Source organism: Orcinus orca, chromosome 3 (genome assembly GCF_937001465.1).
Source record: "Orcinus orca chromosome 3, mOrcOrc1.1, whole genome shotgun sequence".
NCBI lineage: Eukaryota > Metazoa > Chordata > Mammalia > Artiodactyla > Delphinidae > Orcinus > Orcinus orca.
This window is the reverse complement of record NC_064561.1, coordinates 76,108,509-76,133,610: the sequence shown is the minus strand read 5'-3', so window position 1 is coordinate 76,133,610 and position 25,102 is coordinate 76,108,509. Positions and strand designations below refer to the sequence as shown.

General features: G+C 38.3%; 2 protein-coding genes across 14 annotated transcripts in view; both read right to left on the bottom strand.

The window, feature by feature from the left end:
• The window catches only part of MEIKIN (meiotic kinetochore factor), a 78,670-nt gene extending 61,268 nt beyond the window's left edge, over nucleotides 1-17,402 (bottom strand). Inside the window, exons 1-4 of the mRNA XM_049707871.1 lie at nucleotides 15,398-17,402; nucleotides 14,907-14,994; nucleotides 13,134-13,194; nucleotides 5,031-5,168 (exon numbers count right to left, since the gene is read on the bottom strand). Coding sequence (XP_049563828.1) covers nucleotides 5,031-5,168; nucleotides 13,134-13,194; nucleotides 14,907-14,994; nucleotides 15,398-15,750 — 640 coding nt within the window. The 5' untranslated portion in view covers nucleotides 15,751-17,402. The remainder of the gene's footprint in view (nucleotides 1-5,030; nucleotides 5,169-13,133; nucleotides 13,195-14,906; nucleotides 14,995-15,397) is intronic.
• A 5,140-nt stretch (nucleotides 17,403-22,542) lies between these two features.
• ACSL6 (acyl-CoA synthetase long chain family member 6) overlaps nucleotides 22,543-25,102 on the bottom strand; it is a 291,721-nt gene continuing 289,161 nt past the window's right edge. For all 13 annotated transcript variants that reach the window (XM_049707244.1, XM_049707240.1, XM_033405860.2 and 10 more), the window contains one exon: nucleotides 22,543-23,011. In XM_049707244.1, coding sequence (XP_049563201.1) covers nucleotides 22,874-23,011 — 138 coding nt within the window. In that variant the 3' untranslated portion in view covers nucleotides 22,543-22,873. The remainder of the gene's footprint in view (nucleotides 23,012-25,102) is intronic.

Sequence of the window (25,102 nt, the reverse complement as noted above, 5' to 3'; positions counted from 1 at the left end):
CTTCTAGGAGTTTTACAGTTGCTGTTCTCACGTTTAAGTCCTTACTACATTTTGAGTTGACTTTTCTGTATGATATAAGGTAAGGGTCCAATTTCATTCTTTTGTATCTGGATACCCAGTTTTGCCAACATCATTTGTTGAAGAGACTATTTCTCCCACATTGTGTATTCTTGGCACTCTTGTGAAAGATCAGGTGACCATATATTTATGGATTTAGTTTTGGGCCCTATATTCTGTCCTACTGGTCTACATGTCTGTATTGCCAGTACTATAATGTTATATTTACTGTAGCTTTGCAATATATTGATACTTTGAAATCAGTTAAGTGTTGATTTTCTGTCCAAATGTTCTATCCATTATTACAAGTGGGGTACTGAAGTCTCCTACTGTGATTGTATTGATGCCTATTCCTACCTTCATTTCTGTCAGTGTTTGCCTCATATGTTAGGTGTTCTGATGTTGGGTGAATATTTATTCATAATTGTTACGTGTTCCTGATGAACTGACCCTTATATAATTATATAACATCCTTCTTTGTCTCTTATAATAGTTATTGACTTAAAGTCTATTTTTATCTGATATAAGTATAGCCCCTCCTGCTCTCTTTTGGTCACCATTTGCACGGAGTATCTTTCCCCACCCATTTATTTTCAGTCCATGTGTGTCCTTAAATCTAAAATGAGTCTTTTGTAGACAGCATATGGCTGGATTTTTTTTCAATCTATTCAGCCACTCTTTGTCTTTTGATTGGGTTTAATCCATTTATAGTTACAGTAATTATTGATAGAGAAGGACTATTACAATTTTGTTGTTTTCTGTTTTGTAGTTCTTTTGCCTCTCTTTCCTCTTTTGCCATGTTCCTTTGTCTTTCACTGATTCTTTTATGTTGATATGCTTTGACTCCTTTTTATTTTTCTTTTGTGTCTCCTCTATACATATTTTGTGTGTGTGTGGTTACCATGGGGCTTACACAAAACATAGTTTAAACGGTCTACTTTAAGCTGATAACAATTTAACAAAAACTCTACACTTTTACTTCACCCCTCAAACACACTTTGCAATACTGATGTTACAATTTACATCCTTTTATATGGTGTATCCATTAACATATTTTTATAGTCATATTTAATACTTTTGTCATTTAACTTTTATACTAGAATTAAGTGATTTATATGTCACTGTTATAGTATTAGTATATTTGTCTATATACTTACCAGTGAGTTTTATACTTTCATATGCTTTTATGTTGCTGTTTTAGAGTCCTTTGTTTCAACTTGAAAAACTCCCTCTAGCATTTCTTGTAAGGCAGGTCTAGTGATGATTAACTCCTTCAGCTTTTGTTTGTCTGGAAAATTCCTTATCTTCTCTTCATTTCTTAAGGACAGCTTTGCTGGTTAGAGCATTGTTGGTTGACAGTTTTTTTCTTTCAGCACTTTGTCTATAAAATTCCACTCCCTTCTTGCCTGCAAGGTTTCTCCTGAGAAATCCGCTGATAGTCTAATGGGGTCCCCTTGTACATATCAAGTCACTTTTTTAGTTGCTGCTTTCAAAATTCTCTTTTTGTCTTTGACTTTTGACAATTTGATTATGTGCACCCATGTGAATTTCTTTGGTTCATCTTATTTGAGGTTTGTTGGGGTTCCTAGGTCTGGATGTAGATTTCCTTCCCCAGACTTAGGAAGTTTTCAGCCACCATTTCTGTGAAAAAGCCTTCTGGCCCTTTCTCTTTCCCTCCCTTCCTACCTCCCTTTTCCCTATGGGACTCCCACAATCCATATACTGATCTGTTTTCTTAACAGAAATCTCAAACTTTCTTCATTCTTTTATATTCTTTTTCCTTTTTACTCCTCTGATTGGATAATTTCAAATGACTTATCTTTGAGTTTGCCGATTCTTTCTTCTGCTTGATCTAGTCCAATCTCTTTTACTGGGTTTTTAAAATTCATTTACTGTTTTTCTCAGCTCTAAGATTTCTTTTTGGTTAACTTTTTTCCCTATCTCTTTCTTAAAATTCTCACTTTCTCTGTGCATTGTTCTCCTGAGCTCTTTATGAACATTTGTTGAACATCTTTATGACAATTATTTTGAATTCTCTGTCAGGTAGTTCACATATTTCCATTTAATTAGGGTCAGTTTCTGGAGCTTTATCTTATTCCCATTTTTTGGACCATGTTTCCCTGTTTCTTTTTCTTTAATGATTTGTGTTGGTATCTGCACATTAGAAGAAACAGCCACCTCTCCCAGTCTTCACAGATAGGTGTCGTACAGAAGACCTTCACCAATCTTCCCAACCAGAGATTCTGGGATCCTCTCAAACCTTCTTGCCAGTTCAAACCATAGTCTTTGTTCTTAGTGCCCATGAGGAATCTAGAATACACCAAGTCCCATCAGTGTTCCAAGACAGATGAGACAAAAACTATTCCTTTGAGCAGCCCCTGGAAATGTTGGAATGTTGGACACAGTCCAACTCTTTCCTGCTCCAGAGAGAAGCTGGGATCTAGTGAATGTTTTTATGCTAGGACAAAATACTATCTTTGTTTCAGCACCCATCAGACTTCTAGAGTATGTCAGGTCCCATCAGCCCTCTGAGGCAGATAAGACAGTAGGCAATTCTTTGACCACTCCCAGAAAATTGAGAACTTTTGACACATGCTTCAGTCCTTTCCCTCCCTCCCTAGGGAGAAGCTGGAAGCTGAAGGTTTCCTGCCAACCTGTGCTGGGGGTGTGAATTATGGTGAAAGGGTGTCTTGAATTTTCCTACTGGCTTCTCTGGGTGTGGCGGGGGCTGCGTTGGGTCTTTGTTGCTGCGTGCGGGCTTTCTCTAGTTGCGTCAAGTGGGGGTTACTCTTCTTTGTTGTGGTGCACGGGCTTCTCATTGTGGTGGCTTCTCTTGTTGCTGAGCATGGGTTCTAGGTGTGCGGGCTTCAGTAGTTGTGGCTTGCAGGCTCTAGAGCACAGGCTCAGTACTTGTGGCACAAGGGCTTGGTTGCTCCGCGGCACGTGGGATCTTCCCGGATCAGGGATCGAACCCATGTCCCCTGCATTGGCAAGTGGATTCTTAACTACTATGCCACCAGGGAAGTCCTTCCTACTGCCTCTGATGTGACTGGTCTCAAGCTTGCCTGGGGTGCAGGGGCCCCTCAACTAGTTTTTAGATTTCTCACAAAGGGAATTAGTCCATGTATTGTTGTTGAATTGGTGTGTCCCTGGGGGAAGGCAGGTCTAGGGTTTCCTATTCCAACACCTTACTGACTCACTACCATATTTTGCTTTGTTCTGATCTCTATGTTTTATGTTAGAGGGTTTTCTCAGAAGTCTAGTAGTCCTTGGTTCTCTGGGGGCCCTAAATGGCTAAGTGGGATCTCTATGGCTTAGTTGGGGCTTGTCACATAGGCAGCTTCACTGTAGGGTTCTTGTCAGTTTCATTGAAGGACTACTGAGGCCAGTATCTTTAGATACTTTCTTTAGGGTTGCTCAGATTTCTCAGGAAAAAACCTTCCATTCTCTTGCCTGAAAGTTTCAATTCTGGGTGCTAGCATTCTGGAAGCTGAACAGAGTAATGAGCTGTTGGGTTAGGATGAGAATAGGCACTGGGTGAGCAAGTACCACAATTTGGAATGTACACTTGCATTTAATTCCCCCTTTCTGCATTCACTACAGTATCTGAAGCAGTTGGTTTTTTCTGTATAATAAATAACACTGAAATGCCCGTAGCATAAAATGAAAGCATTTATTTCTTATACTCATGTCTACTGTTTGGCTCAAGCAGCTCTGCTTTAGATTATATGGGTCTGGTGATCAGCTGGAGCAGCTCTCTGAAGTCTGCAGTCTGCCTGGGGCTATCCTGCTCTGTATCTCTTATTCTGGAGTCCCACAGGAGAGGTAAAAGCTAATTAGGATATACATGTGGTCCCTGACTTATAATAGTTCAACTTACAGTTTTTTCCATCATAAGTGGAAGAAGATCTGTATTCGTCTCACGATGGCAAAAGGATAAGAGGACAAGCCCAATCATGTATGCACATATCAAAAGTTTGTTTATGTATCACTCACTGATATCCTATTGCCCAAAGTAAGTCATATGGTCAACACCAAAGCAAAAGAGTGAGAAAGTACACTTCATCCACTATGAGGCTATGACAAGGGTATGGCTATATAATACTACTACAGGGGAATGAGTAATTGGGACTAACATTTCAAAATACCATGCTATCCCTGCTATTAACAGTACCTAGTATCCTCCAGTCCAGAGTCCCTCTGTTTCAAAACACCCCAAAGAATAAATCTCCAGACTCCATTTGAGTAGGAAAGGAGAAGTCACCACATCTTTTGTGTTTCGGACACAGCTTTTTACAAGTATTTTACAAGCCACATTGAAAACTTTTCTGGGATACTATGGTATTGTACAAACTAACTTGTTTCTGGGGTATTCTCATTGTTGATTTAGGACTCAGTTTTTTCAATTCTGCTTTATCAGACCATTTGCTCTCTAGCTTTCCAAACTTTATGCTTTATTCTTCCCCATTCTCTTTACTCTTATGTGCTTATGTCTTTTTAAAAAAGCCATTGCGCAAAGTTGTGGAGGAAGGCATGTGTTCAATCTGCATCATTAACCAAAGGCTCTTAATTATACATATACTAAATGTAAATAACTGTTAATTTGTAGAAAAAATTCAGACAGGGAGATGGTCTAGTCAAGCTTTTAGTTATTGAAAAGTAAGAGAAGTATAGGAAGTAAAAGATAGCCCATCGTTCAAGAGAACAAGTATACATATGTTATGTGCAAAACTGTTTACTAACTGGATATGTATTACATATAAATGCTAATCTTTTCATCCTTCCCTGATCTGAGGGCTTTTGATCTATAGTCCTATGTGACTGAGAATGGAACACAATAGATAGTGGGCAGAAGAAGGTTTTGGTGGAAAAGAAGTATACCTCCTCAAAAGGAACATTATTCATTGCAGGATTTGTGGACAAAGGAGCAATTTCTATAGTAGAGCAACTTAAGGTTGAAATTATTTTCTCACCTAAATAATCTGATCCTCTGAAGAGTTCGGGCGATGGGAAGCTACTTAAACTCTCTTCAGAAGTCTTGTGTTCTGTATAAGAGTCTGTGATTGAGTAACTTAGAAGAGAGCTAGAAATATCATGCTGTAAACTTAGTCCTGTAGAATAAACAAACAAAAAGGGTAAAATGTTTCAATAGTAAACAGATTCAAAATCCTAAGAATTCAAAGTTGTAGAAATGTACATGCAGTTATATACTAATAATGTAAAATTACACATACAACTGAAAAGGCATACTATTGTACACAATCTTAAATTGTACTTCAATCTGAGAAAATAATTCTGTTTTTGATATGGAGAAAATGCACTATAAATCTTTTCCATTGTTTTTCAAAGTTTTATAATTTATTCCTTCCCTACTTTGGTTCAGTTATAATTCCTGGCTCAAAAATGCAAGTTTTATCAACTATACTTCAATAAAAAAAAAATATAAATAAATAAAATGTATACTTAATTTTTTTTTTTTTTTTTTTTTTGCGGTACGCGGGCCTCTCACTGTTGTGGCCTCTCCCGTTGCGGAGCAACAGGCTCCGGATGCGCAGCCTCAACAGCCATGGCTCATGGGCCCAGCCGCTCCGTGGCATATGGGATCTTCCCGGACCGGGGCACGAACCCGTGTCCCCTGCATCGGCAGGTGGACTCTCAACCACTGCGCCACCAGGGAAGCCCTATACCTAATTTTTTAAATGCAAGTTTTATATATAAGTAACCCAATAACTGTAAGCTAACTAGCTGAGAAGAAGAAACGGTGATTCTAGTTATTCCATAAAAAACAATGAGCATAAACATAGACTCAAAGGAACACAGATCAAAGGAATTGAACAGAGAGCCCAGAAATAGACTCACACATATAAGAGTAACTGATTTTTGACCAAGATGCAAAGGCAATTCAGTGGAGAAAGGATATTCTTTTAAACAAATTATGTTGGAACTGGATATCCATATGCAAAAGCAAAACAAAACAACTTGCATTCATACCTTCCATCATATAAAAAATTAACTCTAAATGCATCACGATTCTAAATGCAAATCCTAAAACTACAAAACTTTTAGAAAAAAACAGAGGAGAAAATCTTCATGACACTGAGTTAGGCAAAGATTTCTTTGATATAACACTAAAAGGATGATTCATAAAACAACAGCAGTGATAAACTGGACTTCATCAAATTTTAAACCTTTTATTTGAAAGAGATGGTCAAGGTGAGAAGACAAGCCATAGATTAAGAGAAAACATTTGTAAATGGACTGGAATCCAAAATATAAAGAACTCCGAAAACTCAGTAGTAAGAAAACAAACATCTCAGTAGGAAATTGGGGTAAATATCTGAACAGAAAATCTCCCAGAATCAGAGGTCTTAAAGTTATCCCTGTGAGAGTAGCCTAGAATGAAAACTTTTCTAATAAATGACAGGGATAGAACTTAGTATTTATTTGAAGAACCAGAAGATTTAGTAAGGAAAGGGAAAATATACTCTGCTATAGTCAGTCAGCATTTATCAAACACTTCTAACATGATAAAACAGAGGTCAACACTAATAGAAACTGGAGGGGTGTGGGGTAAGGGATGAAAGGAGAGCATTACTCTGAAAACCCATTATCTTCTGCCCTGCCCTATCTATACCTATCTCTGCTCATCCATTACCTACCTGATACAACTAACTCTTTATCCTTCCCATTTTGACCTCACCACACCCTTCTCTTCCACTCCAACCCCCTCCTTAAAGTTGACAATTGTTTCCTACCTGGCCACCTCCTCCAGCCACCAGTGCAACACTTAAATTGACTGACTCAAGCTACCATCCTTCACCTCCTCAGATGTCAGAGGTAAATTATGCCTCTAAGTATCTTTTGCTTCCCCTACTTCAGCTGCCCTAGAGTGTCCTTCCCTGTCCTTGCTACTTTTTACTTTTCTCACTCTGTCTTCATCCTTCTCACTGACATGTTGCTACATCTCTTGTGCCTTCCACCTCTCAAAATTCCATGAATACCACTCTCAGGAGAGCTAACCCTTCCACCAAACCCCAGAACTCAAGCCAGCCTTGGAAATTAGGAAAGCCCTGTACTCACCATCTAGGTAGCTTGGTAGAGAAAAGAATAAACAAATGTTCCTGATTATAACAGTAGAAGGTTGTTTCTGGTGTCACAAGTTAGAAATGTAAATGCACTTAGAATTACATGTATATCAAATTATACCATACATTTAAAAAAGTCAAATAGTTCTACAAGGCTTTTATCAAAAACCTCTTGTTTCATAACCCCCATAATGAAACAACTGTTTTCAACCCTATTAACTCTATTGTTTCTTTTAATATCTTCCTTTATATTTTTAAATTAAATGTATTCAATGATTCTATCATTATGACTGCTTAAATATATTTAGAGCTGAGCCATGTACTATGAGCTATATTATTTATATCGTCTTTTTGCTACAAGTTTTTGTTTTTCCTTTGAGTTATTGATAACCTAATTTTTAATTAGTTTTCTAACCACCCATTTCATCCCAACTTTTTGCAAAAGTGTAAATTTCCTCTCAAAAATTTTTTTTAAATGCCACGTTATCTATCAGTTCTTTTCTTTTTCTTTTCTTTTCTTTCCTTCCTTCCTCCTTCCCTGCCTCTCGCTCTCTCCTCCTCTTTCTTTCCTTCTTTTTGTTTTTCTCTTTTTTAAAAAAATATTGCTACTGGAGATCTCAATATACTTGCTCAAATTTGGACTGGTTATCCTCTAGACATGCTGCACACATGTCTTCCCGGGATTTCCCTTTACCATGATCCTAAGAAATTCTTTCACATATTTTATGTATTAGAGCCTCTGACTTCTGGATCTCATGATTTATTCTTTATTGATTTACTTTCTGGTTTTGCTGGAGTATCTTCTTCATTTCCTGAGAAAAGGTGCATGGAAGACCTGTTTAAAAAATTTCTTTATACTATCTTCACCCTTGAGTGATTGTTTAGCTGAGTACAGAATTCTAGACCAGTATATTTTAAAAACTGATTGCATTTTTTAGTGTTTGACAGATTTAAACCTCACTGCTCCATGTTCCCCTTCTGCCCCACATCGGTACAAGCTGATAAGCCCTGGTGCTCCATCTTCTGGCAACGCCAGCAAGTTAAAACCTCACCCCAGCCCCACCCTCTAACCACCTAAAAACCCCAACACAGTCTCCTTTCCCTGCTCTCTCAAGCCATTTTCAGTCCTGCTCTCTCAAGCCATTTTCAGTCCTGCTCAGGAGACACCCTCCTCTCTAGAAGGCTTCATTATATCAGTAATAAACCTTTCCATACCCTCCTGGTATGTGAATGGCATCATTAACCTTGAAATTGGAAACAAATTTTGGGTGGGAATCTATTCTGTCTCTGGAAAACTGAAGGACTTCTCTCTTTATCCTGAGGATTTTTGTATTACATAACGTTGTGCCTTGGTGTGGGTCTTTTTCATTCATTGTGATGGGCAGTTGGTGCGCTCTTTCAATATGTACACTCATAACCATTTTTAATTTTAGAAAAATTTCCAGTTTTATGTGTTTAATAATTCCCTTTCTGTTTATTTTATAATATCTGGAACTACTATTTTTCAGATGTTAGAATGCCTAGACTCAGCTTATAATTATTTTTCTTTTTAAAATAGCAGCTTTATTGAAATACAATTCATATTCCATAAATCCCAATCTTTTAAAGTATACAATTCGGTGGTTTTCTAGTATACTCATAGAGTTGGGTCACCACTATTTCTATCTTTTATCTTCTCTTTATGTCTGTTCAACTTTTGGAATATTTCCTTAAATTCATTACCCAATCCTTCATAGAATGTTTTCCTAATTCTATGTTACTATTTTTTAATAATTCTTTTTGTTCTCTGAATGCTCCTTTTTATAGTAGCCTGCACTTGTTTCATGGACACACATTTTCATCATCCTGAGGATAATAATGAAAATATGGCTTAGAAGTTTTTTTCTTTGCATTGTCTCTGTCTTTCAGGTTTCTTTTTATTTGGTATCTAACTTTTATTTTAAGTATTTTCTTTAAATGCCTGGTAATTCTTGAATGTTTAAGAATGAGGCACTAGGACTCCCCTGGTGGCACAGTGGTTAAGAATCCGCCTGTCAATACAGGGGACGTGGGTTTGAGCCCTGGTCTGGGAAGGTCCCGCATGCCGCATAGTAATTAAGCCTGTGAGCCACAACTACTGAGCCTGCGCTCTACAGCCTATGAGCCACAACTACTGAGCCTGCATGCCACAACTACTGAAGCCCACACACCTAGAGCCAGTGCTCCACAATGAGAAGCTACCGCAATGAGAAGCTCGCGCACCGCAATGAAGAGTAGCCCCTGCTCGCCACCAACTAGGGAAAGCCCGTGCGCAGCAACGAAGACCCAGTGCAGCCAAAAATAAATAAATAAATAAACATTTTTTTTAAAAAAAGAATGAGGCAACTAAATAGCAGTTGGAAACTCTGGATTCATAAGTGGGGTTTAGGAAGTAGTGGGCTTTACTGAAGGGTATTTGGACAGGGACCAGGTCATTACTGCCAGAAATAGGTCTTTTCCAAAAGAGGAATCCTCCAGTCCCTTAACTGGGGTGTATTTTCCTGAGTGGGGTAAGGAGTCTGGGGTAAGTAAACAGACTTTAGTTAATTCCCTTCCCTCCTCCTCCCATCACCTCGCACTGCTAGTTTTCAATACAGCACCCCTGCCCTCAGCAGTACTGAACCATCCCTGTGTCCAGATCCTTTGCTTCAATGTCTCTGGACTGCCATGGTGGGAAAAAGAGTAGCTGCCTGGCTACACAGTGTTGGGGAAGGGATCACAGCATCTAATTGCTACTTTTTTGTGTGTGTGTGTGGTACGCGGGCCTCTCACTGTTGTGGCCTCTCCCGTTGCGGAGCACAGGCTCCAGACACGCAGGCTCAGCGGCCATGGCTCACGGGCCCAGCCGCTCCGCGGCACGTGGGATCTTCCCGGACCGGGGCACGAACCTGTGTCCCCTGCATCGGCAGGCAGACTCTCAACCACTGTGCCACCAGGGAAGCCCATCTAATTGCTACTTTTAAGGATTTCCAAAAATCCTATTTTCAACATTAACTCTATCTATTCCTTCAGGAGTATGTGATTCCTCTAATTTCTGAAACTTCAGCTTGCCTCAGTTTGCTTCTTGGTTTGTTCTAGGTATCTAGGTTTCAGCTTTTTTTTTTTTGTCTGTTAGGCGTATTATAATTTATTCATCTACATTCCAGATTCCAAACTTTTGCTGATTATTTCTTGTCAGCTGAGGTCTCTTTTTCTCTATGTTGTGGATTCATGCCTTTTTTAATGCCTTTATTGGTATTTTAGTGACGTTTCAGAAGGGAGAAGTAAACATATGTTCAATCCTCCATATTAAATATGAAATCCTGAGTTAATTTTCATCATGTTGCAAAATTACTAGATTCCAAGACAGAATTAAAACAAGTAATTATATGTTAAATAGAATTCTGTGGGCTGCTCAAAACCTAACCATTTATATTTTATTATAGTATAAAGTACTCTAGGTTTCAAATATCAATCAACAAATGAACTCAGAATACAACCAGTTTGTTAATTAGAGACAGTCTATTTTTTAATTCCTCATACCTTTCACACATCAATTTGATAAAGCTAGTAACCAAGGACATTTATCATATATTTAAACTACAATTTTAAAAAATACTGATTATGGTAAAATTGTTTATTTCCTCTAAATAGAGTAGAAAACTCATTCAACAAGCATTTCAAACTATTTTATGTCCCAAGAATGGAATAGGAAGATAAAAGATACTGCTTATTTTCAATAGCTTTAGGGCCTAGAGGAACAAAAACAATTATACTGCTGTTTTGAGTCCTATGACAGTGCCATAGAATTACCAGGATAGAACAACTCATCTAGAAAGAGAGAAGAGCAGTCAGGAGAGGCTTCCCAGTAGAGATAGCACCTGAATCTATTTTTGAAGAACTAGCAGAAGTTAACCAGGCAAAGAGGCAAGAAGAAGAAGGAGGGAAAAGCATTTGTTGAGAACCTCCCATGCTCTTTTGCACTATAGTTTAAGAAAATTCCTCTATTCTATTTTCTAGCTAGCTAATTTAATTTTCAGCTGAATACATCTCAATATTAGGTTAATTTCTTATTTTAAAATTTGATGATATTTTTAGTTTCCAGGGACTATAATTTTTTTTATAGCAGCCTGTTATATAATGGATCCAACGGCCTCTTGTCTCTAAAGAGATATTTAAAGTTTTCTACCATTTCCCTCAGGTGTTAATTCTTTTGTTTGTTGCATTTGTGGCCTCTCTTCCATGGCACTGATTTTCTTCAAAGATTTGACTGTTTCTGATTGTTCATATCTCTATTTGAGAATCTGTTTGTATGGCACAGAGTATAAATTCTGAAACAACAACCTACCTCTGGAGATTTTAGAAGAGTGATGAGACATTCTTGGAACTTACGGTCTAGGTGGGGATGTCCTCCTGTATTTTCCAGGTATTGTAGGTTACATGGGGACACTGCCCTATTTGGCTAGTATCCACATTGGAAGTCTCTTATATCAGAATTCCCACTTCAGAGAGCCATAATGTATCTTCTTCCTGGGCTTAGCAACCATAAGCATAATCTATATTTTTAACTTTTTTGCCCCTCTGCTCTCTGTGTGGCAATCTGGAGTTACTTCAGACTCCCTTCTGCTTCTCACTCCAGTTCCAACATTGACCCTAAGGAGCCAAAGTGAAGACTTAGTTCACTTTGCTTGGCAGTAATTCCTAGGGTTTTGACCTGGCAGCAGGCACTGGGAGCTGCCAGTGTTTCCAGTGTAAGAAGGGGATGAGAAGGGTGACAGGTCATACAGTGCCAGAATGTAGTGCTTAATCCACCACCCTGACAACTCCTTCAGGGTCCCATTTATTACAGTGTTTTGCATTTATTGACCAAGTGTTTTGAGTTAAGTGCATCTCCAGAGCTATTCTTACCTCTGCAGTAGTTTTTCTCTGCTCTTCGTTTATTCATCAGCTGGATCTCATCTGTTTTTAAGAATTCCTCAGTATTTTTGGTGTGGTAATGGCATCCTTTCTTGTTTTCAAAAATAACTTCAATTACACCAAACTTCTATCAGTAGCCCTCCATATCCAACTGCCTATTTGACATTACTACTTAGACATCTTAAACACACCCATAACTTATTAAAAAGAGAATTTATGATCTTTCCCTCAAACAAGGTTTTTTCAGTGAATGCTACCACCTTATACTCAGTTATGCAAGCCAGAAACACGTGTCATCTTTGATACCTCCATCTTCTTCACTCTTCATTTGCCAAATTCTGTCAATTTCATTTCCTACAACAGCCATAAGATATGCCCACTTCTTTCCATTTCCAATGTCATCCCATAGTACAAAGAGCCATCATTCCTCCCCTTAACTACTGCGATAGCCTCCCAACTGGTCTATTTACATCTACTCCTACTTTTTTCCATACTGTAGCTAATACGATCATATCATTCTGTATTTAAAAAACTTCAGTGGCTTCCTGCTGCTCCAAAGATAAACATCAGTATCTTTGGCATGGCCTATAAGGCTATGCAAAGCCTCAGTTTGTCCAACCCTGTCTTATTATCACACTTCCTCCTCTCTACTTCAGCCACACTGGCCTTCTTTCAGTTCACTGAACACAAAATGCTCAGTCCGACGTTAGGGTCTTTGCACATGCTGTTCCTTCTGCCTGGATTTCTCTTTATTCACCTCTCTTTATAGTTCAGCTCTTCTTTTTTTTCAGATCTCAATTAAATTGCCATTCCCTCATGGAAGTCTTCCCTAATCTCTTCAAATAAATTCAGTTACACTCAAGTTAACCTCACTTTTGTAGCACTTATCGCAACTATAATTTACTGGTGTGTGCTTGAAGGCTTTGAGGATGAAGTCTACAGCACAGGCCGAAGGATTCAACTTGGACCAGGAGAAAGACATCTCTTCCACTGAGATGGGAAGATAAGGCAGAGATACAAATGGATGCTTATGTTTGTAAGAAAGCAAGTTGAAGAAGTTCACATTGCCAGTCTTACCTGATACTCGTTCACTATTTGATAAACTACTATCAACCTGGAGGTCATCTGTCACTGACTCCTATGTGAAATAAGAATTAAAGATATAACACCAATTATGAGATGGAATATTTTTATATTATAATATTATAACACATTGATTTGGTTATTTCAAAAATGCAAAACTAATATCAACTTTGTATGTCAGTTTCATATGTAATACATTCTTTCAGCTTATTGATACAGATGTAGTCTTATATTTAATATTAAATCTTAAAATATAATATTATGGACATATCTAGGGAGTCAACAATATACTAGTCAACTAACTATTGTGGGATAAACCAGCAACTAGAAAATAAAGATGAATATTTTTCTGACACCGTAAGTAGGAAAGAATTTTTCCCTCTAAATATGAAAGCAAAATAAATCAAAAGAAAATGATTGATAAATAAGTCTAAAATACCAAAAATAAAATTAAAGGCAAACAAATGTGGAAATATTTGTAACGTGTGTGTAAAAGTACAACAATCTTCAATATATAATGAATAAGTATTTCACCAAAATATCACACAAATGGCCAATAAAATGAGAAAAAATATCAACCTTACTAGCATTCAAAGAAATGGAAAGTAAAACAACATGCTACTTTTCATCTATCAAATATCTATCTATCGATCGATAAGTAGATAGATATTTTAAGTTTCAGATAAGATGGTGCCAACTGGCCAACATGAATCAAAACTTTAAATATAATCCAACCCTTGACCCACTGCAACGTATTTGTCTTAGGATATCAATCTGAGGTACACACAAAAAATTTCTGTGGTAGGATATCTACTGATATCTAAAAACCTTATATCTACTGATATCAGCAAAACCTTAGAAACAATCTCAATCTCCCAACCACAGAAAAATAGTTATACAAATTATAGTATACCTATGTATAAGACAAAGCACTATGCAGACACTAAAAACCATATTTTTGAAGATTACTTAATGTTAGAGGAATTTACACAATAAGTTAATTTGTAAAAAAAATTTTAAAGGCACAGAAAAAAGGAATGGAAGGAAAAGTACAAAACTTAAAAGAAACTGATTAAACATTTTTTTGCATAGTCTGAATAATCTATTAGGGACACTTAACACTGTTAAAATCTGGGGAAAAGCCTTTTTAAAAAAAATGCCTTTTGTTAAAACTGCCGTCCCCCAAAATACATGTCAAAGAGAAATACGCAAGCTAAAATGCTGGACTGTGACTATCCAATTTAATGCTAATGTCAGATGAGTCACAAGCAATTTTTAAAATCTGAATTTCTCCAAACTACTGCTACACATGTTTAAAATACTGTACAGAATCCACATTAAATACAGTAGATCAGGAAGTTATATAATATTCTAATGATAATGAATCCTCTGTTTCTAACTATTAATGCAAAGTCAAATGAGAAAACATGAAAATGGCTTTGAAATGTTTAAGTGCTACCAAACATTAGAGAATTACTAAGAAACACTTTATATCTGTCACACAGAAAATTAGCCAGTAATGAATATTTCTTCAATTTTTGTCAAAGGAAAGAAAAAACAAAAATGCATGGCTATGAGTCTACCAGAATCATTAATTCAAGGCCCTGTCTGAAGATACAGCATCAATGTTTATAAAAACACTAGAAAGCTATGTAGTCTCTATAAAACAAAGACCATATTATATTTTCATATAAGACCAGAGGTACATCAGGCACCACTGGTCTCTACCCTAAGCTTATCCAAGGACCATAGGAGAAACATACATACACTCAATGGAGCAATCTTCTCATCCTGGGCTTCTTCACTAGTGCTATTTTCATGCAGCCTTTTCTCTCCTGTACCTCTTAACTGAGTGCTAACAAAAAACAACACAATTAGTTTGCACCGTCTGGACTTGGCTCTCCATGTCCCTGATCACTATTCGCACTGTTATAATCTGAAAAGCTCTGTGGGAACATAATTAACAAGAAGTAAGGAACACAGTAGGTGAATTGTATCAATAACCAATTGATGCCACGAATGCTTTCCCAGAGGTTTTCTCTCACTTGCTTTTAGGCAACTTGGTAAAACTTTTTTTTTTTTTTTTTTTAATATATCTCTTTCCTAAGTCAAATTTCTGGCTCTGTGTTCAGAGAACAGCGAAATCAGAGCACACTATTTTCTTCACTGACTCTTACAATGAGAGGCTATTAGGAGAAAATCAGGATTGAAATTTTGAGGTGGCCAGAGGCATGGGGCTGTTACTTGTGGATACGCACCTCGGTGGCCCAGAGCTGCTACCTCCCAGCCAACTCCGCTCTGATTTCTCTGTGATTCTCTGCAAACCGCGCGTTTTGCCACTTCTTTTCAGGCCTAAGAGAGGATGACATGCTTCAGGGAAAAAGCCCTGGAGGCCTGCCCGCGGGCCTCGGAGGTCCCTGGGGCTTAGGCCCAGCCCACCCCGTGTCCCACTCCGTAGGCCAGCCACACGGCGCTTACAGTGGGCAGACAGCTTCCGGCCGGGCCCTGACGGGGCCTCCGCCTTAGCCAGGGCACCTAGATCTGGCGTTGGGGTTAGGTTGAGCCTATGGCTGGCCCGCTTTTTGCGTGTACAGACCCGTAGTGACCACATTGCCACCCCACCGCCAGGCCTCGGAGGGCTCTTGGTCCTCGAAGGCCTGTCTCGTCTTCTTCCTGAGGAACCGAGCTACGCCGGAGGGAACCAGCGTTCAGGCCTGGCCTGCGGGGCAGCCCGAGAGGAATGAAAGAGGTGAGAAAAAAACAACAGGCCCACAGCGCCAACCCCCACACTGGTCTGGAAACGCCGCCTCACTCCCGCCTTTTTATCTCCGAGGAGTCACGCGGTGGCTTCTGGGAAGACACAGTAAAGTGGCAGTGCCCCGCCCTCCTGGAGGCGTAGCGCCAGGGAACTTGGTGGTGGACGGGGGGGCCTGGACCTTGGACTCTAGGCACACGCTCCCTCGCCTCGTGCTGAAGGGAAAATTAATGGAAAAAGACTTTTCATCGTCCAGGAGGTTGCTCTTTTGCTTTTCATTTTCTCATTAGTCTGATGGGCCCAACATCTGGTACTGATGGCTGGGCCGCTCTCCTTAGCAACATTACCAGGAAGGCCATGGTAATGGAGTTTGAAGTCTCTTAGCACATGGAGTCTAGCTGGGGGTCAGCCTGACTCAGTGCAGGAAGGTCAGAGAGGAATGAAAGCACGTTATGGTGACGGGGAGTGTCCTCCTGAGTGTCCACTGGCCTTCAGTGCCTGGGGCCGCCAATTTACTGGGGGCAGGCATGGTACTTGAGAGTCTAACCAGGCATTAGAAGAGCTTAGGTTCCAGGAGGTTTCTTCTCAGGGACAAGCAGAATCCCTTAGCCCCTGCCTAGAAGCTACCTCCTGGACATCTCTGGGCAGCCTTGTGGTTAAGGTAGTGAGCTCCACAAGGGAGGCCCTCCTAGTGCCCTGAGGCTCAGCTCTTTTGCTCTGCCCAAAGGAAGTAACATAGGAATGACCACTCATTCTCTCCATACACCCAGGTTGAACCATCTGGCTGCATCTGATAAACATATTGTGCCTATAATAACCATCTTCTTATTTTAAAAAAATGTCATTTCACAACATTAAAAAATGCTGTTTGTACAGATGAAATTAGAAAAACACAAAGACTTTTTCTGTGATGCTCCAATATTGTCTGTAAATATAGCACACATATAGCCACCATATTTTCATAATAAAATCACTGAATTTTTTATTCAAAATCTGCTCATAGAAAGTCACTTATTAATAATTAAAACAATCACTAATTAATCATTAGACTTAACTTTGTAAAGAACAGAGGGTAGGCATTCTTACCTGATTAGATATAGTGCTTTGAGTCACTGAATCACTACTTACTTAGCACCTTACTCTGTGTTAGGCATTGTGGTAGGTCCTGGGGATACAGAAGTGAATTAGAAATGGTTCTTCAATCAAGGATCTCACAGTTTTGTTACAGTATAAAGCAGTTATCGTATCTCAACATCTTCTCTTTAGTCACATCCATAATATGCTGACAGGCAGTCTCTAGTTTACAAGCCAGGTCTCCAGGCTCCCTTCTTGCCCTTTGGAGAATGTTGTGAAAAAAAAACTTGGAGCTCTTAAATGACCTTTGGGAGGTATAGATCCTGGGATGCCCTAGACCTAGAAATGGAAGAAACATTGAAAAAGGAAAACAGCTTAAAGCAAAAGTTGATCTGCCCTTTGGTGGCCCTATTCTCTAGAACTGTCTCTCTATACTGAATTACATTCACTGAAGTGCCATCAAGTCAAGGTTTATGGGAGTTAATGCCTAGGGTTTCAAAACTGGAAATAACCTTTGGTGTGATTCCTTGAGCCAAAAGGGTCCTTAGAGATGATCTTGCTGTCCCCTCAATTCGAAGCTGAGCAAACCACAACGTAGGAGGCTCATTATGACAGGTGGTTGACCTAGGTGGCATGGATCGCCTGACATTTGGCTAGTGTGCTTGCCATGCTCCCACTCCTCCTAACACATGGCTGGGAAAGGGATGGAGGGAACAAGGAAAAGAGCTCGAAGCCCTAAGTAGCAAGGGGAGGGGAAGGGACTACATACAGACTTGCAATTTAAAGTTTCACCTACCCAGCCCATAAAAGGGGAATGAAATGTGTCCCCTACAAAAGGGTGAGGTAGGGCAGAGATATCTCAACTCAATCACCTGTCTCCCTCCACTCCGTCCTCAAATACACAAATGCCAGTGCAAGCATTCAGCCATGAGTGTTAAACTGAACATCTTCCATTTCCCTGTTGTATTGCTTCCATATCTACACTCAGAATTCTTTCAGTGTTTCAGTTCAGTCATGTGGTTTTGACTAGATTGGAACAGTCATGGAGATGCTAACTTCCATGGGAAAAGAAAATCCAAATTTTTAATAGATTGCTGAAGAAAGCTTTTGGGAAAACCGCCAGTTCATAGGTTTAGGATTCCCTGGAGCCGAGAGGAAATCTTTCTGAATACCGTTTTCTTATCAAGTGACTCCCCCACCCTCCAGCCCCAAGAGGCTTCATTTGTGGCACCATCCACAGGCTTTAGGGTCCAACTGAAAATCGGCTTACTTTTGCTTAGTTGACAGGATTGGAAAAAAAATAACAGTGATAGATGAAAAGTATCTTTAGGTATTGCAGTCTTAATGCTATGCAACTATGTAAAAGGGCCAAGGGGATTATAGACATTTCTTGAGCATCCACTATGGGCCAGACCTTCTGCAGCCCCAGGCAACTCACAGTCTTAGTGAGAGTGGGGCAAAGGGACAATCAACCATGCAACCATGTGGGAAGCTTCTTAGAGAAAAAGATAGTTGAACTGAGTTTTAAGATATGAATGATAGGAATTAGGGAGATTAAAGGAAAGGGTATTCTATGAAAAGGGGACCTAAAAGCATGATGCTTTTAGGGCACTGCAAAAAGTAGTTGGTATGATTGAAGCCAATACTCTTATGGAGGAAGGGCTGGAGAAGAGATGCTGGGCCTTGTGTGCTGAAGCAGGGAGTCTGAACTTTATCCTGGAAACTGTGGAATATTAAGCAGGAGAGTGGCACGACCAGATTTTCAATTTAGAAAGATCCCCCTGACTGAAATGTGGATGGTGAAATTTGAGGAAGCTGGGGTGGAAACAGGAAGACTAATTTTAAAAGCAGTGTAATATTCCAGACAAGAGATGAGAGTGGCCCCAACTACACTAAAAGCTGTGAAAATAGAGAGGAGTAGATGGTAGCAAATATATGGCAGAATCTGCATAATTTAGACATGGCAGAATGTACAATTTTAAGAAAGTGTACTGCTGTGTATGGGTAAAAGATATTATGGAAATACTGTTTAAGGACCATCATGATGGAAAATTTGAATACAATTTTTTGTTCTTTTAAAAATATAAAAATGAAGTAAATACAGGACACATTTGGTAATAGCAAATGTGCAAGGAAAAGGATAGGTTCTCTGGGGGGGGCCATAAGTGTTTAGAGTTTGGGGACCCTTATAGAGGACGTAGAGTATGCTGACTAGTGATATAGCTTGATACAGTGTTTACCATAAGCACTATGATCTATGATCACCAAGTATACTAACATCAGGGGATTATGCTAAATAAATATTATAAAATAGTAATTATAAGCAACTTTGAGAAACAAAAAATCTTTATTTTTTACAAATGTTTTCATAAATGCATTTTATATTTGATATGCATGCTACTATAACAAAGCAACTAAAAATATAATTACAGTTAAAATAACTTTATGCATATTTAAAAGGTAACTTTTTAATCTCTTCAATTTTCAAAAATTGAAAGTAGAATAAGCAATTCTTGCAAAAATATCCATTGCCCTCCATGCAATTTTTGCAATGACTTAACAAGGAAAATAAAAATAATCAGTCAAATGAATGCTTAAAAGCCACTGTCACCTCATGAAAACCTTTTGTTTGGGACCAAGTTTAGAAATGCTTGTGTTCCAGGTAGTATATATCTATTGCCTCTGGGTTATAACCATTCATGTGTTCTAACCGAAGAGTTTCTCATTAGGGCTTTGTCCTCACTTGAATGCTAATTCCATTCTTACTGCAGTTAACTGTAGATTCACAGAAAGGACTGTGTAGCATACTTGAGAGAAAATTCAGACTACCAGGATCATTTTTTCTTTTCATGTATATGCTTCCTTAAAATAGAAATAGGCAAGAAAATACAGCAACTTAGCTCATATAGTTTATCAATTTTATATATGATTTTCCATTCTTTTTTTCCTGAGATATGAAGCAAGTTTGTAAGTGGTCTGTTTTCATGCAAAAATACATTTTTCCATTCTTTACATTCATTTCACAGTATTTTGTATTCTAAGTAACTATATCACATTTGTGCTTTATACATTTGGAAAATAAAGAATAATTCATTCCCTTTACTGCAGAAAAATAAAAGATCAGAGGTTCTTTGATGGGTAATACAATCAAATTAAGTGCTGACTTCAAGTTGCTAAAACATTACCTGACTATAAAAATTGCAATGAAAAAATCCTATTTTTTCTCATGCTTGCAGTTTTACCTAAATTTAGAACAAAAGGTTGACTTGCTCATGTGAGGGAGACTAGGTATGTTTATTCCTTAGACTCCTGAGTTCGTGAGTTCCTAATATGTGAAGCTAGGCCTGCACATACCTGGTCAGTTTCCTCTCTCACCTGGAGGAGAATCACAATACAAAGATGTCTTTTATGGCAAAAGGAAAAAAAAATTGGTGTATATTCTATTTTATATCTTTATAGACAACAAGATTAGTTTGTAAAATGTAAGAATTACTAACACATTTAAATGAGAAAGAGATAAAAGGCCAAACATTTAAGAACATGTTTATGTTACGTAATTGATCTCCGTTACACCTCTAGACTTAAATCGGGTCTGATGTCCACTATGAATGTAAATGTCTTAAGTACATAGCCTTTTTCTACATTGGTTAAAGAGAAATACAAACTTTTCCCCCCTCAAAATAAAGTTGGGAAATCTGAAGTAAGAAGGATTTTTTTTCCATTAACACATATTGTTTCATTTCTCCTTTATTAAAAAATTCAGTAAACAGTGGAAAAAATAAATGTACAAGCAATATATTTAGGGCCCACTGTTTACTGTTCTCAGCACATCTGCCAGAACCTATTTATATGCCCAAGTGTGATGATTTTCACAGGAATCAGGAAGGCGAATAGAAACATAAGATCTTTAAAGTGAGAAAGAGAAGAAATCTTAAGTTATCCATAATCAATTATCTCTATTATTAGGTATAAATGTAATCAAAATAAATTTTAAATTATTTGCTTATAATTTCATTGTCTAAAATCCTTTGGAAACAAAGACAAATATGAAATTTAGTTGAGCAGAAGGACAATGGGAAAGAGGTTCATTTTCCTCAAGATGTGAAGCTACTTGCCTTTAAAATAATACAAATATCCAATTCAGGTAATGATTTTCTCTTTTAATTAGTCAAATATATATTAAATATAAAAAAATTAATGCTATGTATAATAGATGTGGCCTTGGACATTTTTAGTATTTGTTTATTTAGAAATGCCTTTAAAAATTAATGTGCACAGAACTAGGTCATCTACTAAAAGTCAAATTTATAAGTGCAAGTAGTGGGACTGCAGAGAGAATCCAGCAAAGGAATATGTAAAAGATTGGATAAATACATCAAATGAAGCTGTGGTCGTCCACTTTTGTGAAGACTGAAATATAAGTGTATAATCACTGGTGCAGATTCATCTAGTGAGCCTGTGTGATTATGCAGTTTCTAACCGACAGCATTTATTGACAGTTTGGATTTGCTCCAGGGGTAAGGAGCTTCTGGACTGTGAATACTGCCCCCATCTCTGCTTTCAGAGTCCTGTCTCTACAGAAGAAAACACTTTCCTAGGGACAGTTTCTTCTGTAGATGCAGTCTGTAGCTTGGAACCTAACTGCTGTCCATGCTGGGCTTTAATTATACGGCATTGTTGGCACCCAGGTGCAAGAAGTATTTAAACACATAACGCCAAGAAAGGAGGTTTATCATGGGTAAGCTTAGAAGGGTTTAGAGATTCTATGCATGAAATTATTTCCCAAGGAGATATTTATCTATGATGGACGTAAATAGTTTTCTAGGGGTATTTTGAAGAGGTTCTTCAAACTTACGTTGTTGAAAAATTATTTCATTTGGAAATAACATCCCCCCCTCCCTACATCCTGCCGTGATAATCTCTTACTGGAAGAAAGTGAAGCTGTTCAGAATTATTGCCATATGGGTTTCCCAGGCCTGGCATGGACACATTGAGAATGGAAAGACTGGAAGAACCCAGCAAGGAACATCAGTACATTAATTGCTGCCCACCCTGAGAAATAATTCTGGGTTTCTTCTCCCAAGTCTTCCCTAAAGGTCCATTCATTGCAAAGCAGAGTCAAACAGACATCTTTTATAATTCATGTGGTAAGACATCCATGAATATACACATACTATCCTTGAAGTAGTTGTACATTACATTTTTTTCTAGGTAGCTCCTTAATATTTGAATGAGCTTAATAAATAAGAAAATGTATTGAAAGATCTTTGTAAAATGTTATGTAAATACATTTGTTTTAAGAATACTTGAATTTGCATTCTTCATAAATAAAAGTAAAAATTGGAGAGAAAATTTTTTCACGTCAATGAGGATTGTTATGTTTAAAGAATCTGAAGTTATGTAGAATGTGAGCTATCATGTTTTGTTTCAGAATGATTCTGTATTAGTTTTAATTTTTTAAGTCTGATTTAATTGTGATTTTGACCATCAGTTATTGAATGAGGTAGTCCACATTGCCTAGATATTTGCTGTACCTGGTTACTATTCCACAAATAATTAAGTACAATATATCAGTTATGTTTTTCCTTTATGTTTAATAGAAGTTCTGTGAACACTGAGAATATATTACTTTTAGTGGTACACAGTTCTTGAGAAAAGTCTTGATTTTTACAATGCCATTTGTGATATTTTTAGCAGCTTACTACAATATCATTGTAATAAAAATAAAGTATACTCGGTGATGAGAGAGAAAATATTGTTAAAGACCTCTTGGGACAGGAAGAGGCTCAGTCATAAGGTCACGTGCTTTTCATTTTCAGCTGCATCATTCTGACACATTACTTTCAAAAAATAACTATAATATTGCTACATTGTCCATTATACTGAGAAGAACTTCCCTTGAACTTCACATGGAGATTGAGTAAAGCTCTTCTATTTGTTTTTTGAAGTACTCTCTCAGCTCAGGTCTCTTAGCCTTTAGTGTTGGTGTCAGCAAGCCATTTTGAACTGAGAACATATCAGAGTGGATGTGAATGGCTTTAACCTAAAAACCAAATGCAGAATACATCTTTATCACGAATATAACACAGCATTCATAGCATACATGATAAAAGTAGACAGGCATATGGGAATAGAAATATTGATATAAAAACACTATGCCTATTTAAAAGTCAGAGTTATCCTAATAACATTTCAGCCTATTTGATATGTCTGAAAGCCACCTTTTTTCCTTCTTACTCCTCCATTTAGCCAGTCAACAGAAATGAGTTAGTTCCTTACTCTGTGCCAGGCACGGAGGACACAAAGGGGGATCATGAGCACCCCTGCCCTCGGGGAGTGCACACTGGAATCCAGTAGAGCAGACACACTGGGTAATTATTAGACAATGCGGTATACACAGGATGAAGGGCACCTAACTCAGTTATGGCAGGGAAGAGAGAGGAGCAGTCAGGGAAGCCTTCTCAAATCAGGTGAGTGTTAAAGGACGAGTAAGAGTTAACCAGCAAAGGAGGAGAGGTGGGTGGAGAAGGGCATTTCCAGGCAGAAGCAACCCTATGAACAAAGCTACGGGAGTGAGAAATGGCAGAGTATGAAAAAGGAAATCCAAGTGATTTCTGTTGTAGTTATATAAAGCAGGAGGCGAAGTGGGTAAGAGATGAAGCTGAAGTGGTAGATGGGGCAGTTTATAGAGGAAAACAGTAGGAGATTTTTATACAGGGCAATGACATGGCTGAATATACAATTTATAAAGATCTCTCCAAGAGAAATGTGAAGGTGGCTTTTAAGAATGTTAAGATTAGAAGCAGGGAAACCAATCAGAAGGACCTGACCAATCCACAGGAGAGAAAAAGATAAGGGCCTGCACCTACAGAAGTGGCAGAGACAGAGACAAGGAAGCAGTTCTAAGAGCGATTTAGAGATAAATGGGCAGGATGTAATAAAGAAGGAGGCAGCCTTGAGGACTTCCAGGTTTCCAGCTTGGAGGGCTGCATGGACAGTGGTGCCATTCACAGGAGAAATATAAAGTCTAGGCGGGGACATGACGAGTCTGTGTTAAAAAAAAAGTTCTGCCAGAAAATGTGATCACATTATTGGAAGGAGGAATGGAGGGATCAGACTTAGTGTTCGTGTTGCCTATTTCCATGAGGCAGATTCCAGGCCTCCTCATGCAAAGTCTCTTTGCAAGCCTGAATGGGGGACCAGAGAGATAGATGAACTAACCTGGGAGGGCCTGGGCAGTCTCCTCCCATGTGAGATTCCAGCTGAAAGGGTGACTGTCAGTTCAACCAGAATTTTATGATCTGGGCTTGAGCTGAATCCTGGAGTGACAGTGTCTCTAAGAAATTGTATCCTGACTGACAACTGGGTCTACATTCAATTATTTTATTGAGACAACAGATCCATATTAAATTATTATTAAATTATTAATTAAATTATTATTAAATTATTATTTAGCAAATTATTAAATAGCAAATGAATTGCTATATATAGACTTTAAAAAATTAACTCAAAATATATGCGCTAAATACATATATATTTTCACTTGTTGTTTTGCTTAATTGGCATTTATTGAGCAACTACCATGTGTCAGGTATAGTGTAAGGCACCAGGGGTACAAAGAAGAACAAGACACAATCTCTGCACACATGGAGCTTACAATCTAACGAGGGATGCTGCAGTATGATAATAACTACTATAGGGACGAGCAGTTGTCAGTTGCTTTCCCAGTATCACTCCCTATCTTCCATGCTAATAAAACCCAGGTTTTGTTTGGGGCCAAAATGTTCTATGTAAACTATGACAATCCTATGTCCTGATTTCCCAGGCTCCCTTGCAGCTAAGGTGTAGTCATCAGATCCATCTGTGGCTAGTGAGAAGGGAAAGCTTTTGCTTTCCTAATAAAAGGTTCAGACATACCTATTTCTACCCACTCTCTTTTTTTCCTTCCTTGAATATGGACAATGTCCAAAGCTGTAGCAGCCACAGAAAGTGATAAGCCAACATACTAAGAAGGGAGAGTGGAAAGATAGGCAGAGCCTAGGTCTTTGAGAACCTGTACCTGCCTTGGACTGCCTATGTTCGGACTTCTTATGTGAGAACACCAAAAAAACACACCCTATGTGTTTAAGACCCT